This window comes from Alligator sinensis, unplaced genomic scaffold (genome assembly GCF_000455745.1).
Source record: "Alligator sinensis unplaced genomic scaffold, ASM45574v1 scaffold215_2, whole genome shotgun sequence".
Lineage (NCBI taxonomy): Eukaryota > Metazoa > Chordata > Crocodylia > Alligatoridae > Alligator > Alligator sinensis.
In genome coordinates, this window is record NW_005842400.1 from 763,286 (window position 1) to 775,375 (window position 12,090).

The 12,090-nt window shown below is 46.2% G+C and overlaps 1 protein-coding gene across 8 annotated transcripts in view; it reads left to right on the plus strand.

Annotated features, from left to right (window-relative positions):
* The first annotated feature begins 1,984 nt into the window (after positions 1-1,984).
* PDGFB (platelet derived growth factor subunit B) overlaps positions 1,985-12,090 on the plus strand; it is a 26,460-nt gene continuing 16,354 nt past the window's right edge. The window contains exons 1-4 of one of the 8 annotated variants that reach the window (XM_014522824.2): positions 1,985-2,115; positions 2,197-2,286; positions 6,998-7,065; positions 7,772-8,643. In XM_014522824.2, the coding sequence (XP_014378310.1) occupies positions 8,488-8,643 (156 nt within the window). In that variant the 5' untranslated portion in view covers positions 1,985-2,115; positions 2,197-2,286; positions 6,998-7,065; positions 7,772-8,487. Of the gene's footprint in view, positions 2,116-2,147; positions 2,287-2,447; positions 2,472-6,997; positions 7,066-7,643; positions 8,644-12,090 lie in introns of those variants that run through there. The other 7 variants (XM_014522821.2, XM_014522822.2, XM_014522823.2 and 4 more) reach the window with 7 other exon arrangements.

A 12,090-nucleotide genomic window follows, 5' to 3' on the forward strand; every position in this document is an offset into this window, starting at 1 on the left:
GAGTCAACTTGGAAATCCCCTCTGTCTCATCATTGGGGAGACAGGGTCTTAGAGTGATCTCACCCAATCTGAAACGTCCATGTGGTGCGTGAGATTAGCATGAGTGAGTGAGAAGCAGTGACTAGGGAGGCAGAGGGAGGAGGGGACAGGAGGGGAGTCATGGGCAGGAAACCAAGAACACATCAGACACTCTATATTTAGATCTTTTCATTCAGCTCGGGACAATATTCCTTGATTTCTTATTGTTCAGGAGAGGGCAGAGGGCAGGAGATCTATTGAAACGCTTTGTCCTGAGAGATGCCACTTTGTCTGGGCACACTAGGGGTGGAGGAGGAGTGTATTAGACCAGTCAAGTGTGTGCGTATGGGTGGTGGGCGTCTTGTTAGTCAGAGTCCTGGGTCGGTTAGGTTGCAGTCTTTGTAGGTAACCCTGTCCCTGAGCAACCATGACAGGGGGAGCCCACTTTATGGAATTGGGAGGCTCCTCCCTAGCTTGCTCCTGTGGCCATATGGCTGAGGGCAGTCGAAACTTGGGGGCATCCGAACCCCAAGCCTCCAGGCTTCGGCCTGCATGTAGGATGCCTGCCAAAAGACTTTGAAAATATCTGAAGCCCCTCATGGGGGTGGAGGACGTTTGCCAGTTGTAGGGCCACTTATGGATGTAGACTGATTCACAGATTGGGACTTGATTTGGCTTGGAACACGAAAAATTTCTTAAAATAAAAGAAAAAGGTTCTGGACCTGGCACACTTCTCTGTTTCATCTCTCTGGGCATGGTGTGTTCCAGGTGGGTGACTGTGAATTGTTACCTGCTGTGAGAAATGGGTAAGGGGAGTGGGGATTAATTTCAGGGATTCACGGGAGCTACCAGATTGGAGGTGGCAGGGAATGGAGGAAACCTGTGGGTGCCTATTTATTTTGGCAGAAATGTTAAGGAAAATATCAATTCAGAAAAGGATTTCAGGGATAGCCCCAAGAGGAGGGGAAGAACCTGAACTGGATCCCTGTGCCCCTGGTGTGGACTCTGGATACAATCCTGATATGCTGCAGTGTAAAGCTTCCTACTTCATTGGCATTCTTCCCTCTTATCATGTTCTGGAGGTAAAAGGTCTGATTGTATCTTGCTGGTGAGCTCCCTGCTTACTGCAGACCAGGCGCTCCACTGCCTTCCGCTTTGCCTTATGTGAGTCAGTGGAGAAATCTGATCCAATAGCACTCTACACCCACTTTGCATAGGGACAAATAAATGACACCAGTGGTGGATCCAAACATGGGTTTGTAGGACAAATATCCTGGTCCCTCAGTACAGTGCTCTTTTTCCTGCACTTCAGCTCAAAGCCTAGTTTTACTCCTTATTCCATATGCCACAAGTGAGCACCCCCACCCCTTCTCTTGCATCCTGCCATCCATACTCCTACTAGCCCCTGGGGGTGTCCATCCAGTTGGGGTTTGTCCAGCAGTCAGGGTGAAATGGGCTGTGGAAAGAGAGGGCAAGTGTTTGCCTTGCAACTAATAGCACAACAGGTGTTGGCAGCCTCAACTGAGTAGCGGAGGACTAAACAGGCTGTAGAAGGTAACCCACTGCCCTCTCTGTGCTGGAGAGCTTTCCTCTAGAGTAGTTTTGAGGCACACGGGCAGGGCACGGGATTTGGGGAGAGCTCGTGTTGCCAATGCCTATGCTCTGCTTCTCCTGCTGGTAAAGGAGGAAAGAGAACTTTTGGGCCCTTGATTTGATCTCAGCAACCCCCTGTAAATCCAAAGGCAGATCCCAAGGAATTTAGTGTCAAGGTTTTACCATAGCTCTTTTGCAGTTAGGGGAGTGCCTGCAGATTTAAATTAATGTAAATGAGATTAGGCCTGGAGGAGGACTGATTTCTCCTTAACTCACACAGGTGTAAATGAGAATCAAAATCAACAGAGTGACTAATCAGACCCTTGGGACAGAATTTCTATCTCTGCTGTAGCTCCAGTGGCTTTACTGGTATTATGCCAGAGAGGAGCCTGGCATTCAACCTTCAGGGCTATTAGCCATTTCCTTTGGCCCTATATGTATATCCATTGTATCCATAGTGCTCTATTTAGCTCTGTGAAACCAGTATGGGTTAGAGGGGAGAAGGTGAGAAGGGTGCTTGTTTTTAATTTAATTTTCAACCCTCATCTTTATTTCTCATCATGAGTCATGTTATCATGTTCTCAGGAGCTGAGTAACTGCCAGGGCTATTTTTACTCTTACTCAGCAGGCTTCCTTGTCTCTGCTGCTGCTAGATGGGAGAAGGACAGGAGTCTGGTGAGTTGGGGGAAGGGGAACCAGGGCTGGGATTGGGATCATTGGAAGAAGCAAAGGTAAATGCTCTCTCCTTCCCCCTCCTCTGTCCCCTCCCCCCTCCTCCACATCACCCAATTTGGAAATAAAAATAATATGCTTCTCTCCAACAACAACAGGATGAGCTGGGATGTATGTCGTGTATATAGGTAATTATTAGTATTTATTGTATTGGGGGGGGAGAAATTCCTTTCCAGTGCTATTCATCAGTCTGGAAAAATAAAGAAGGAAAGCAGAACATTTTTTCCTTCCATCAAAACAGGAAAGAAATGGGGAATGGACTGGGGAGGGGACACAGACACACAGCAAGCTGTTGCCAGGGTGAGGAGAGGGCCCCCTTCTACCCTAATCCTGGGGCTGAGGGGTGCTGGCATGTGCAGGGAGGGCTACACTCTCCCTGTCTCCTGCACAAATATACATGCACACAGAGGAAGCAGGTATACATTGGCCCTCACACTTCCCCTTACTCTGAGTTTCTCTTTCATTCATACACTCAGGGGTAGGCCCCCATCTTCTTGCTCCAGAATGTGTGGAGTGGGGGCGAAGGGTGGATGTGAAAGCGCCTTTGTTATCCCCTCTGTATCAAGATGTGTACATTGCCCCCTGGTTCTGTTGTATGCTTTCCCTTTTTTCACCCTCTCTCCTTCATTTAGTCTCTATCAGAGATACCTTAAGGCAAGGGAGAAGGAGGTTAATCAGCCCACAAGGGGCAGAGGAAATCCTGGCTTAAGTGGGTGATAGGCAAAGTGGGGATTCCCTGAGGTAGCCTGGCAGTTCATCACAGTACAGACTCCCTAAGCGGCATCCCTCTCTCTCTCTCTGCATGCTGTTGTTCTGTGAGGGTTTTATTTAATACCTGAGACCCCAGACACCCCTTCATTCTCCTAGTTCCTGGAGTTCAGCACAGAGATAGAAGATGCAAATCCTGAACACCTTTTGTTCTGTCCTTCAGTAATGTATTTATAAATGACAATGCTCCCCACCCTGTCTCTGTCTCCTTCCTTCATTTTCTCTTCCCCTTTCCTCGTTTCTTCCTCCTTTAGACTAAATTCAGCCTTCAGGAAGTAGGTGCAACTCCCATGGAAGTCTCTGGGCCAAATTACATAAATAGCAGTGTAAATCACATATTTGGGACCTCATTCTGGGCTCGCTTGTATTACGGTAAACCCGAAGCCAGCAGAGTTTAATGGGTATAACACTGATGTGAACTTGGACTTGGCCTCTGGCCTAAACTAATCATAAAACGTTATTTAAGGGAGACCAAATTCATTCTTAGCTATGGTTTGACTGAAGTCAGGGGAGTTACACCAGAGGCGAATCTGCCCATGTGCAATAGTAGTATATGACTGCCTGCTGTTTCTGTCCTAGTGACTCTTAACAAACCAAACTTTGCTAAAGTATCTTGAACCTGAATTAGGCTGTTTGTGCCCTTTGCTCCCCACCCACCATGTTCCAGTTTTGCCAGTGTCCTCACCTGCACCATTGCTAATGAGTACTGCTCCCCTGCAACAGCCTCTGCTTTCCCAGGCTGTGCTCCTCAGACAACTCTACCAATGCACCAAAGGCCTGGTCTTGCAGTCTTTGCAGTCCCGCTCAGCTCTACTGAGGCACCCCCCATCCTGACTTTCAGGCTCTGCTAACACTGTTGTTATTCAGCGATTGATTCTACCATTCAGACTCAGTATTGCTCTTCTTTCTCAGCTGAATTTTGCTTTCATTCCTAAAAACTGCTTGAAAAAGTTATTAGCACTCCTACTTTGCACATGTGGGCTACGTACAGACATTCCAAAAGCCCAAGGCAGAATCAATCTAAGGCATGCAGTTTTCTGCAAGCAATGTAGTTTAGATCAGTAGTGACCAGGACACACATCTGCCCTTTGTGGTGGGGGTGCAAATCTTAGATCAGGTTCTGCTATTTTTAAACCAGTCTACACATGGGCGACTGGTGCCTCCTGAGTCTGGGGGGGCAGCAGATCACTGACGGGGGCCCCCCCAGCAGCCGATCGCCAAGCCAGCGGCGAAACCAGAAGTGCACTTCTGGTTTTGCAGCTGGCACTTCCAGGGGGTGCACAGCCCATCTCAGGGGGTGCACATGCACCCATGTGCACCCCCTATGCACCGCCAATGAGTCTACGTGTGCTGAACTTCTGTTACCGGTTTCCGATCACTTATACCGGTAAACGTGTAATGTCTGCATCTGGCCTCGGTCTCTGGCTAGCAGAGGGGTTTTTTTTGGACAGTGTTTAAGTTGAAGGGTGAAAAGCCAAGTGATAGGGAATCTAGATTGTCTGCAGACATTTATTCACCTGTTAACCCAGCTCCCTATAATAAGACAATGAATGCCATGAGGATAATATAATTATTCACTGGTTAAAGGCAGGGAAAAACTTTTCTAATCAATCCTTCATTATTAAGATTCCAAGCTAGGAAACCCCAAGGGGCTCCTGTCCCTTCAGGTTTGTGGTCTGTGTAATGGGATCCCTTGAGCCATTCTGAGGCTATGACATTGCCTCATCAAGCCATGATGCTGTATGATGATGTTTTGGCTCGCTATCATTATAGCACAACCAAACCTCATCCCTGCTGCCATACAATAAGCAATGACAGTGCAGCAGCAAAACACTGTGACGTGATGATACAGCAAAATTACATTACTACAGACCTGAAGACCCCATTTCAGAGAGGCACTGAAAGAAAGGACACAGAACCAGCCATAAGCATAGCTAGCTTAAGCTTAAGCATAAGCAGCTCTGTGGAGCTGAATGATATTGAGTTCAGTGGAGTGGTACCCATTTGCGTTGAATCTGAATTTGCTCTAATACTTTTAAAAGATTTTTTTCATAAGAGAAAAATCTCTTCCTGTTTCAAAAACAGAAAGAGTAAAGGAAAAGTGTCTGAAATCCTACTCACTCTAAATCCTGCTTTGCTCTATTTCCAGCTGGGGTCATAGGTAGATGAGTAGTCAAGTTACAAACATCCTCTTCCTTGTCCACAGGCTTCAATGGGGACTAGCTATGTTTTTTTCTGATGCTGAGCTTCTAAAAATTGCCCAGCATCATCCACATCAAAATAAATAACTGTATTTCCATCCAAGCACATACATAATTGAGCCGGAAATAGAAAAGCAGACTCTAACCTCATCTGGCATTTCCCACTGTCACCCAGCAAAACTGTAGGACCCTCTGCTACAATAGTTCTGATCCCCACTCACCTTGACTGATGCATCTCATTGCTGATCAGCTAAAATAACCCTCCCATACATGTACTGCTCCAGTCCTAAGCAAATAAAGACTGCCAGCAGGGTTTATGGGCTAGGTCCCCAGCTGGGGTAATTCAGCCTAACTTGGTTGAAGTCAGTGGAGCTAGTTTAGCATAGTTGCAGATCTGACTCTATATGGACATGTTGTGATGATGGTTGATGTGGTGTGGCCCAGGCTAAGATGGATCGTGCCCAAAGAATGAAGGAATCAGAAATGCCAAGTGTCTCTGTGTATGTGAGGATGTGTAACTAAAGCAATTGGAGGGATTAAGGGGAAGGTTCTTCAAGATCTGTGACAGTTTGGGGAGGTGGAAATACATGGGAGACTAACATCAAATAACTGCTTCCCAACGCTTCTGTTCAGCAGTTAGAACAGAATCTGCCATCTCAGTTTTGGGGGTGGAGGAGGTGGTTCTTAAACCAATGTCAAGCCTTTTCCCTCCTCCTCCATGCCTGGGGATGGTTCCCCAGTGGTTGTAACTGCATAGCTCTGCTGACTTTAAACCAGAGAGAGACTGGCTTCTTGATTCAGAATTAAAGCAGCAAAAGCACCTCCCTTCGTCTAGCCTGCCTATGTGACTGTCAGATTTTCTGTGAGTTGTTGCATTTTTATCTGCTGCAGGGAGCAGAGGAGGTGGTTGGGTGATTATTAGAGAGGTGAGCACTGTAGAAATGAGCCTGGTTCTGTTTTTATGTACCCCAGTGTAGCATGAAGGGGATCCAAATCAGGCCCACTGGGTACAAAAAAGCTAAGCTGAGAGGTGTTGTGATGACCACCAAGTCATACTGCATAAGGGTCATACCAGGCTGGCTGTTGCTTGGAGAGAAGATCCCAGGACACATCAGGAATTGCATTCTAATTCAGTGAATTGAGTTTTAACAATTACAGTTATGTGCATACCATCACTGAAGAAAGCAGGGGTGGTGCCTGTGAGCTTTCACTGCACCACCAGGGTCCTGCTCTCTGCTATGTGAAGTGCCTGCACATCCCTTGGGTATTAAAACTGAAATAATGTTTCTGCTGGAGAAATTCCAGAAGAAACAGGCACTTGGCTCAAAACAGGTGCATCTCTGATTTTGTGTCAGAGAGAAAAGAGCATGGGGCAGTGTGGGCAGGTCTGTGGGTGATGGACTGTGTATAGCATATGGAAACATATGAGGGTTGTATGAGAAGAGGTGACCGTGTATGTCAGTGACAAAACATAGGTGTCTGTGGTTATATGAGTGCAATGAGTTTGCTTATCATTGTGGAGGTGTGTGATCTTTGCATCAGATTAGGTTAATTGAAGGAAAGAGCAAACTTGTGTATATGAAGGCATGTCAGTATCTATGGTTATATGCACAGGAGAGTGCATGGGGGGGTGTGAAGTGCAAAAAACACCCTATGACTGTGCATGATGTGTCTGTTGTCAACAGCATGTTGTTATGTGTATGAAGAGAACACCTCTGTGGACATGAGAAGGCATGTACAGGTACATTCTCTGGTAAGAGATGACTCTGTCTTGAGCTCACCTGTTAGCTAGTCCTCCTACTTGACCCTCTTTTTCTCAGCAAATATCTGCTTGCTTTATTTCCCCTTGGATGTTTATGACATTGGGGAGATAACTGTGTGGCAAAATACATTTTAGTGCCGGGAGCAACACAAATTCTGTTCTAACAACTCCTGAATGTTTCTTTTTGTGCATGTAAAGAGATCAAAGGTATTACAACCATATCTCCCTCCAGAGAAAGCAGGGTGGGGAAAATCACAAGTTAAGCTTAAAAAAGTGCTCAGGCAGCAGTGAAAGTCTTAGTCATGGGCCAAACATGACTTTGCTGGAATACCTCTCTCCTTATTTCTCGCCCCACCAATCCTGAAGGATTTTCTCTCTCCATTTCTTATTTGATATTAATTCTGTCTCTACATTCACATTCCCTGTGTTTCTTACTGAGGGTCTTTTTCATTTCGGTGAGTTCTGAATTGACTCACTAGAATATTTTTTTTCTTGCTTTTTGATACACAGCCAAGAGAGGAGTTGCTAACAGTCTCCACCCCTTCTCTTTCTTCTCCTTTAAAAGAAGGAACAGCTGAAAGGGTGGCACCTTATTCTCTCTCTCTCTCTTGCAGACTAAAATAAAGACCCACCAGCTCTTTCCCGGCTGCTCACTCTCCTCCCATTTGATTTTACCTTTTTTTTCTTGTTGCAACAGGGAGCAAGAGACAGCAGCAGCAGTGGCTCAGAGCTTGAGACTTATCGAGACTCAACACACACCCAGAGTCCAGCAAAAACATTTGCTCACCTGTTTGCAAAACCAAACCAGAGCTCACATTCAACCAAACTGCCAACAATATTTTGAAAGAAAAGGCACCAAAGACCAGAAGTTCAAACTTAGACAGAAAAAACAATCAACAACAGCATTTCTTTAAAAATAAATATACCAGAAGAAGAAAAAGATTATAGGGAAAAAAGTAAAAATTTAGGAAGACTTTGTTACCTGATTTTGTATAAAACTTTGGAAAAGTTTTCTGTTGGGAGAGGAATTAGTGAATTTGTTTTTGATATTTGGAAAATATGGCAAATAATTTTTACCTTCTTGTTTAAGACTTTTTTTTTTTTTTAAAGAAAAAGGAAATTGAGAAGGAAAAAGCAAGCTGGTGGACCACCTGAGAAAAAGAAATGCAGAAAGATTTCTTTCACTAAGAGGGGATACAGACTGGATGCATACATTTTTGGGGGTCTGCATTCATTTTTTATTTATGCTCTGCTCCTATACTCCTTCTGGTTTACGAGACAGAAAAAAGGACAGACAACTCATACAGAATTATTTTTTTTAGAGGAAAAAGGGGGGTTTCTTTTTAACCCTTTCCTCCCCACTTCAAGATTGTGGAAAATAAAGTGTGGAAATGAGAGTGTGCAGAGCCTTCTATGCATGAGGCAAGGCTGGAACTAGATTGTCAGCGGAGACTGATTTCTTGTCAAGTCTCCCCTTCAATGTGTCTGGAACTCTTGGGGATAGGAGTCGGTATGAATTTCGGGGTGCTCTTCGTGTGTCTCTGGTACCTGCCTCTCATCAGCACTGAGGTGAGTAAAGACCCGTTTTCTTTTATGAGGGAGACGAATCCATATCTTGTAAACTTTAGACCCAGCATTAAGATTACAGAGAGGAGAGAGAAGGAGAACTCCTTTTAGCTTGTTTCTCTGACAGGTTTCATTGTGTCTCTGAACACTTGTGCGTTTATGGTTATTTTAATTCACTTCTCTTAGCTTTTAGGAGGCAAGCAAACAAATAAGGGGGAATTCATATTTTGAATAAGCAACACCCTGACAGGTAAAGGGCAATGGGAGGGGGTGGAAGAACTCAGTGTTGACTCCAGGGTATATTCCCCATCCCCACCCATTGTGGACAAGTGGGGCAGTTGTGGCTTTTCAATCTCTTTGGCATTTATGAGTTTTGCTCTTTAAACTAAATGAACCTGAGTCAGATTGTTTTTCTCTGCAGTGCTTCACCACTGCCCCTTGCCCTTGTAGCTAATGAATTGCCACCTTGAGGCTTAGGGCTACCTGCTTGTACCTTCCCACAGTATCTCCTCCCACCACACCCCAACCAAAAAAATGCAATCCAAGGGAATCTCAGGGTGTATCTGTGCATGCAAGTAGCAGGGAGAAGGATCGCAGAGCCTGGGTTTTGCCAGAATTAAAGCAAGGCTGAAACTATCTGGTAGTTTAAGAGGGGACCTCAACAACCTGTTGCGTGGAGGGAGGGGTACTGAAGGCTGAATGAAAGGAGCCTGCAGTATGTCTTGGGAGCTGCTGGAGATGGAGTGAATGGAAAAGCTCTGGTAGCTCAAGATTGATGGTTTTCCCCATGATGGGAGGTCAGGCTGAATGGAAGCTGGGAGCTCCAGGAGTCCTTGCAGTGCAATACCAGCCCTGGCTGCAGCAGTGTGCTCTCCAGCTGGTCTGGGCCATGAGCTGCAGCAACGTCCTCATATCAGTTCTGAACAAATGCCCAAGAGGGAAGCAGAAGGGAAGATTGCAGGGATTTGCAGAGACTGGAGAGAGATTTTTTTTTTTGGAAGGTGGGGTTCTTAAAGGGCCAAAGTCCTTTCTTTTGCTTTCCTAGTTCTATTTTTTTCCAAGAGGTTTGTGTATATAACCTTGCCCTGCATACCTGTGGGAGCTGGACTCTGATCTCGCTTGTACCAGTTTTACCCCAGTCTAACTCAGTTGGGACAGACCCTTAACTCTATCTCATAGGAGCAGGGGAAGGGGGCCATCTTCATTCATTTTAACAGCACTAAGTTGACTCACATGAGCTGAGGGTCTGGCTTATTGCCTGTGGTGGAGTTAGTTCTGTCCAGTGTCAGTATAAGAGGGAAATCAGACCATGTGCATGTCACTGTGTGGGTGGCTTGTGTGTTTTTGTGCTGTGCGAGAAAGACAGCACCTCTGAAGGGGCAGGACAAAGGGAGAAAGGTGGGAGAAAGGCAGCAGGGTGGCTGGAAATGTATAGCTGCAGGGGAGGATCATTAGAAAGGGTCTGTAGGAATCAAGCCGGATCTGTGGTGCCCTTCATTCGGGTGAGCTGGCAGCAGCAAAGCATTTCAGTCTGGGAGAGGCAGGGAAAGGAGGAGGAGCAGGGCTGGAGGAGGACTGCCATTCTGTTCCCAGCATTTATTTCCCAGACAACTCAGAACAAGATCCATCTGAGTACAGACACAAGCAGCATGCTAAAGTACAACCCTCCTAGTATATCAAAGAGGGTAGAGGCAGAGTGGCAAAGGGTGAGAGCTAGGAGAGAGTTAATCTAGAGGTGAGCCTGGCAGAGAGGGAAAGCTGGGAGCTGGGCTGCAGCCAACACAGGTTGTTTTGACCAGGAACCTGTGGAAAGAATTCTTCTTTTGTTCTCCCTGCTCTTATGAGTTGTCCTGCAGATTTCACTGCCCTGCCAGTGGAGGGACACCCCCTGTTCCCTCCACTCCAGTGCCTCACCTACCTAGGAGGAAGGGCTGGCACACTTTGGGCCCCACCCTTTCAACAGCTGCAATCTCTCTCCTTGCAGCCAAACCAAAATAAAACCAAGGGAGAGGAGGGGCTTCCCCAGGGGATGATCATCCTGGGAAAAAAATATCAGCAATCCATCCAAGATCTCTGCCAGAAGTTTCCTATCCACCTTCTCTCCCCCCCTGAACTGCTGCAGGATTTCCCACCACAGCACTGTTTCTTTCCCTTTAATGATGGGAATTCAGCCTTACATGCCTGGTACCTCCCGCACAGAACTGATACAGCTGGAATGGGGGAGAGGTGACACCCATCAGGCTGGGCATTTGCATAGCACTTCACATTTTTTAGGAGAATTGCACAAGGCTCAACCAGATAATCCTCATTGCTCCTGGTCAGCGAGTGCTGACCTCAATCTAGCAAAGGAACCAAAGTGCCCAAAGATAAAGGACAAAACCCTGGGTGTTACAAATTCCTACCTGGGCACCTCAGTCAAAGCGGCCAGATGTTTAGAGTCAGGGACACCAGAGACCTTCATGGGAGCCGTGGCACAGTCTGCTGTTGAAAACAAGTCTGCTTGTTGAAGTAACTGTGTAAAGCTTTAGGCGCAATTCAGTTTGAAAAAATTGGCACGTGATTTGCCCAAAAGCTACAGGGAGTCCAAATTAGGAACAGGTGTTTCCTGCATAGACCTCTCAGCACCAACTTTCTCTAGCAGCACTCAGGAGAAATCCCTTATTCCTTCAAGAAACATTGAGAATTTGCATCTTTGGGCTATGAGAAGCAAACTTTGCAGCTCCTCCTCTAACCTCACCAAAAAGAAAAATCCATGACAGAGAATTAGTGGGGGGTTTCAGAGGAAGTAGAGACCTAGCTAAAGCTGTCTTGGTTAACACATGGAAAGGGGGGAGTTTGCCTCTGTCACTGTACTACAGCATCCTGAGAAGGAACAAGATCTTTAGACCATGTCCCTGTCCTGCTGACAGCCGGCATGCAAGCACCCACATTCATGCAGGAATTACAAGCACCCACTAAGCAAGCTTCTCTCTATGTAACCATGCAGGCACCAGGCAGATACTCACCTGTATAAATCAACATATAAATAACACATGCATGCACCACACGTGTAATTACTACTATATTTGATTTCAGAGAGAATGCCAGGTGAGCCACTTTGCAGAAATGAATCAAGGCAGCCAGTCTTGCCCTGAAAAACATATAAACCAGATTCAGATGTGACACAACCAGGAGGGGCCTTCAATACAATAGAAAATAGAAACAGAAGGGGCAGGGGAATGGAAAGGAAGAACCAGTGTAACAGCACTGAAATTGTGCAGTTACGCAGCAAGGCCCATGCACATCTGGATGGATCTGCTGAGTCAGGCTAGACTCCCCATGCTCCGTTTAGACACATTCAGGCAAACACGTCACCTGGCTCCTGGAGCATATGCACCCCCACAGAGACACACATAAAGCAAACCCCTCCTAACCCTGAAACCACCCACACAGACAGCTTTGGAGGGAACC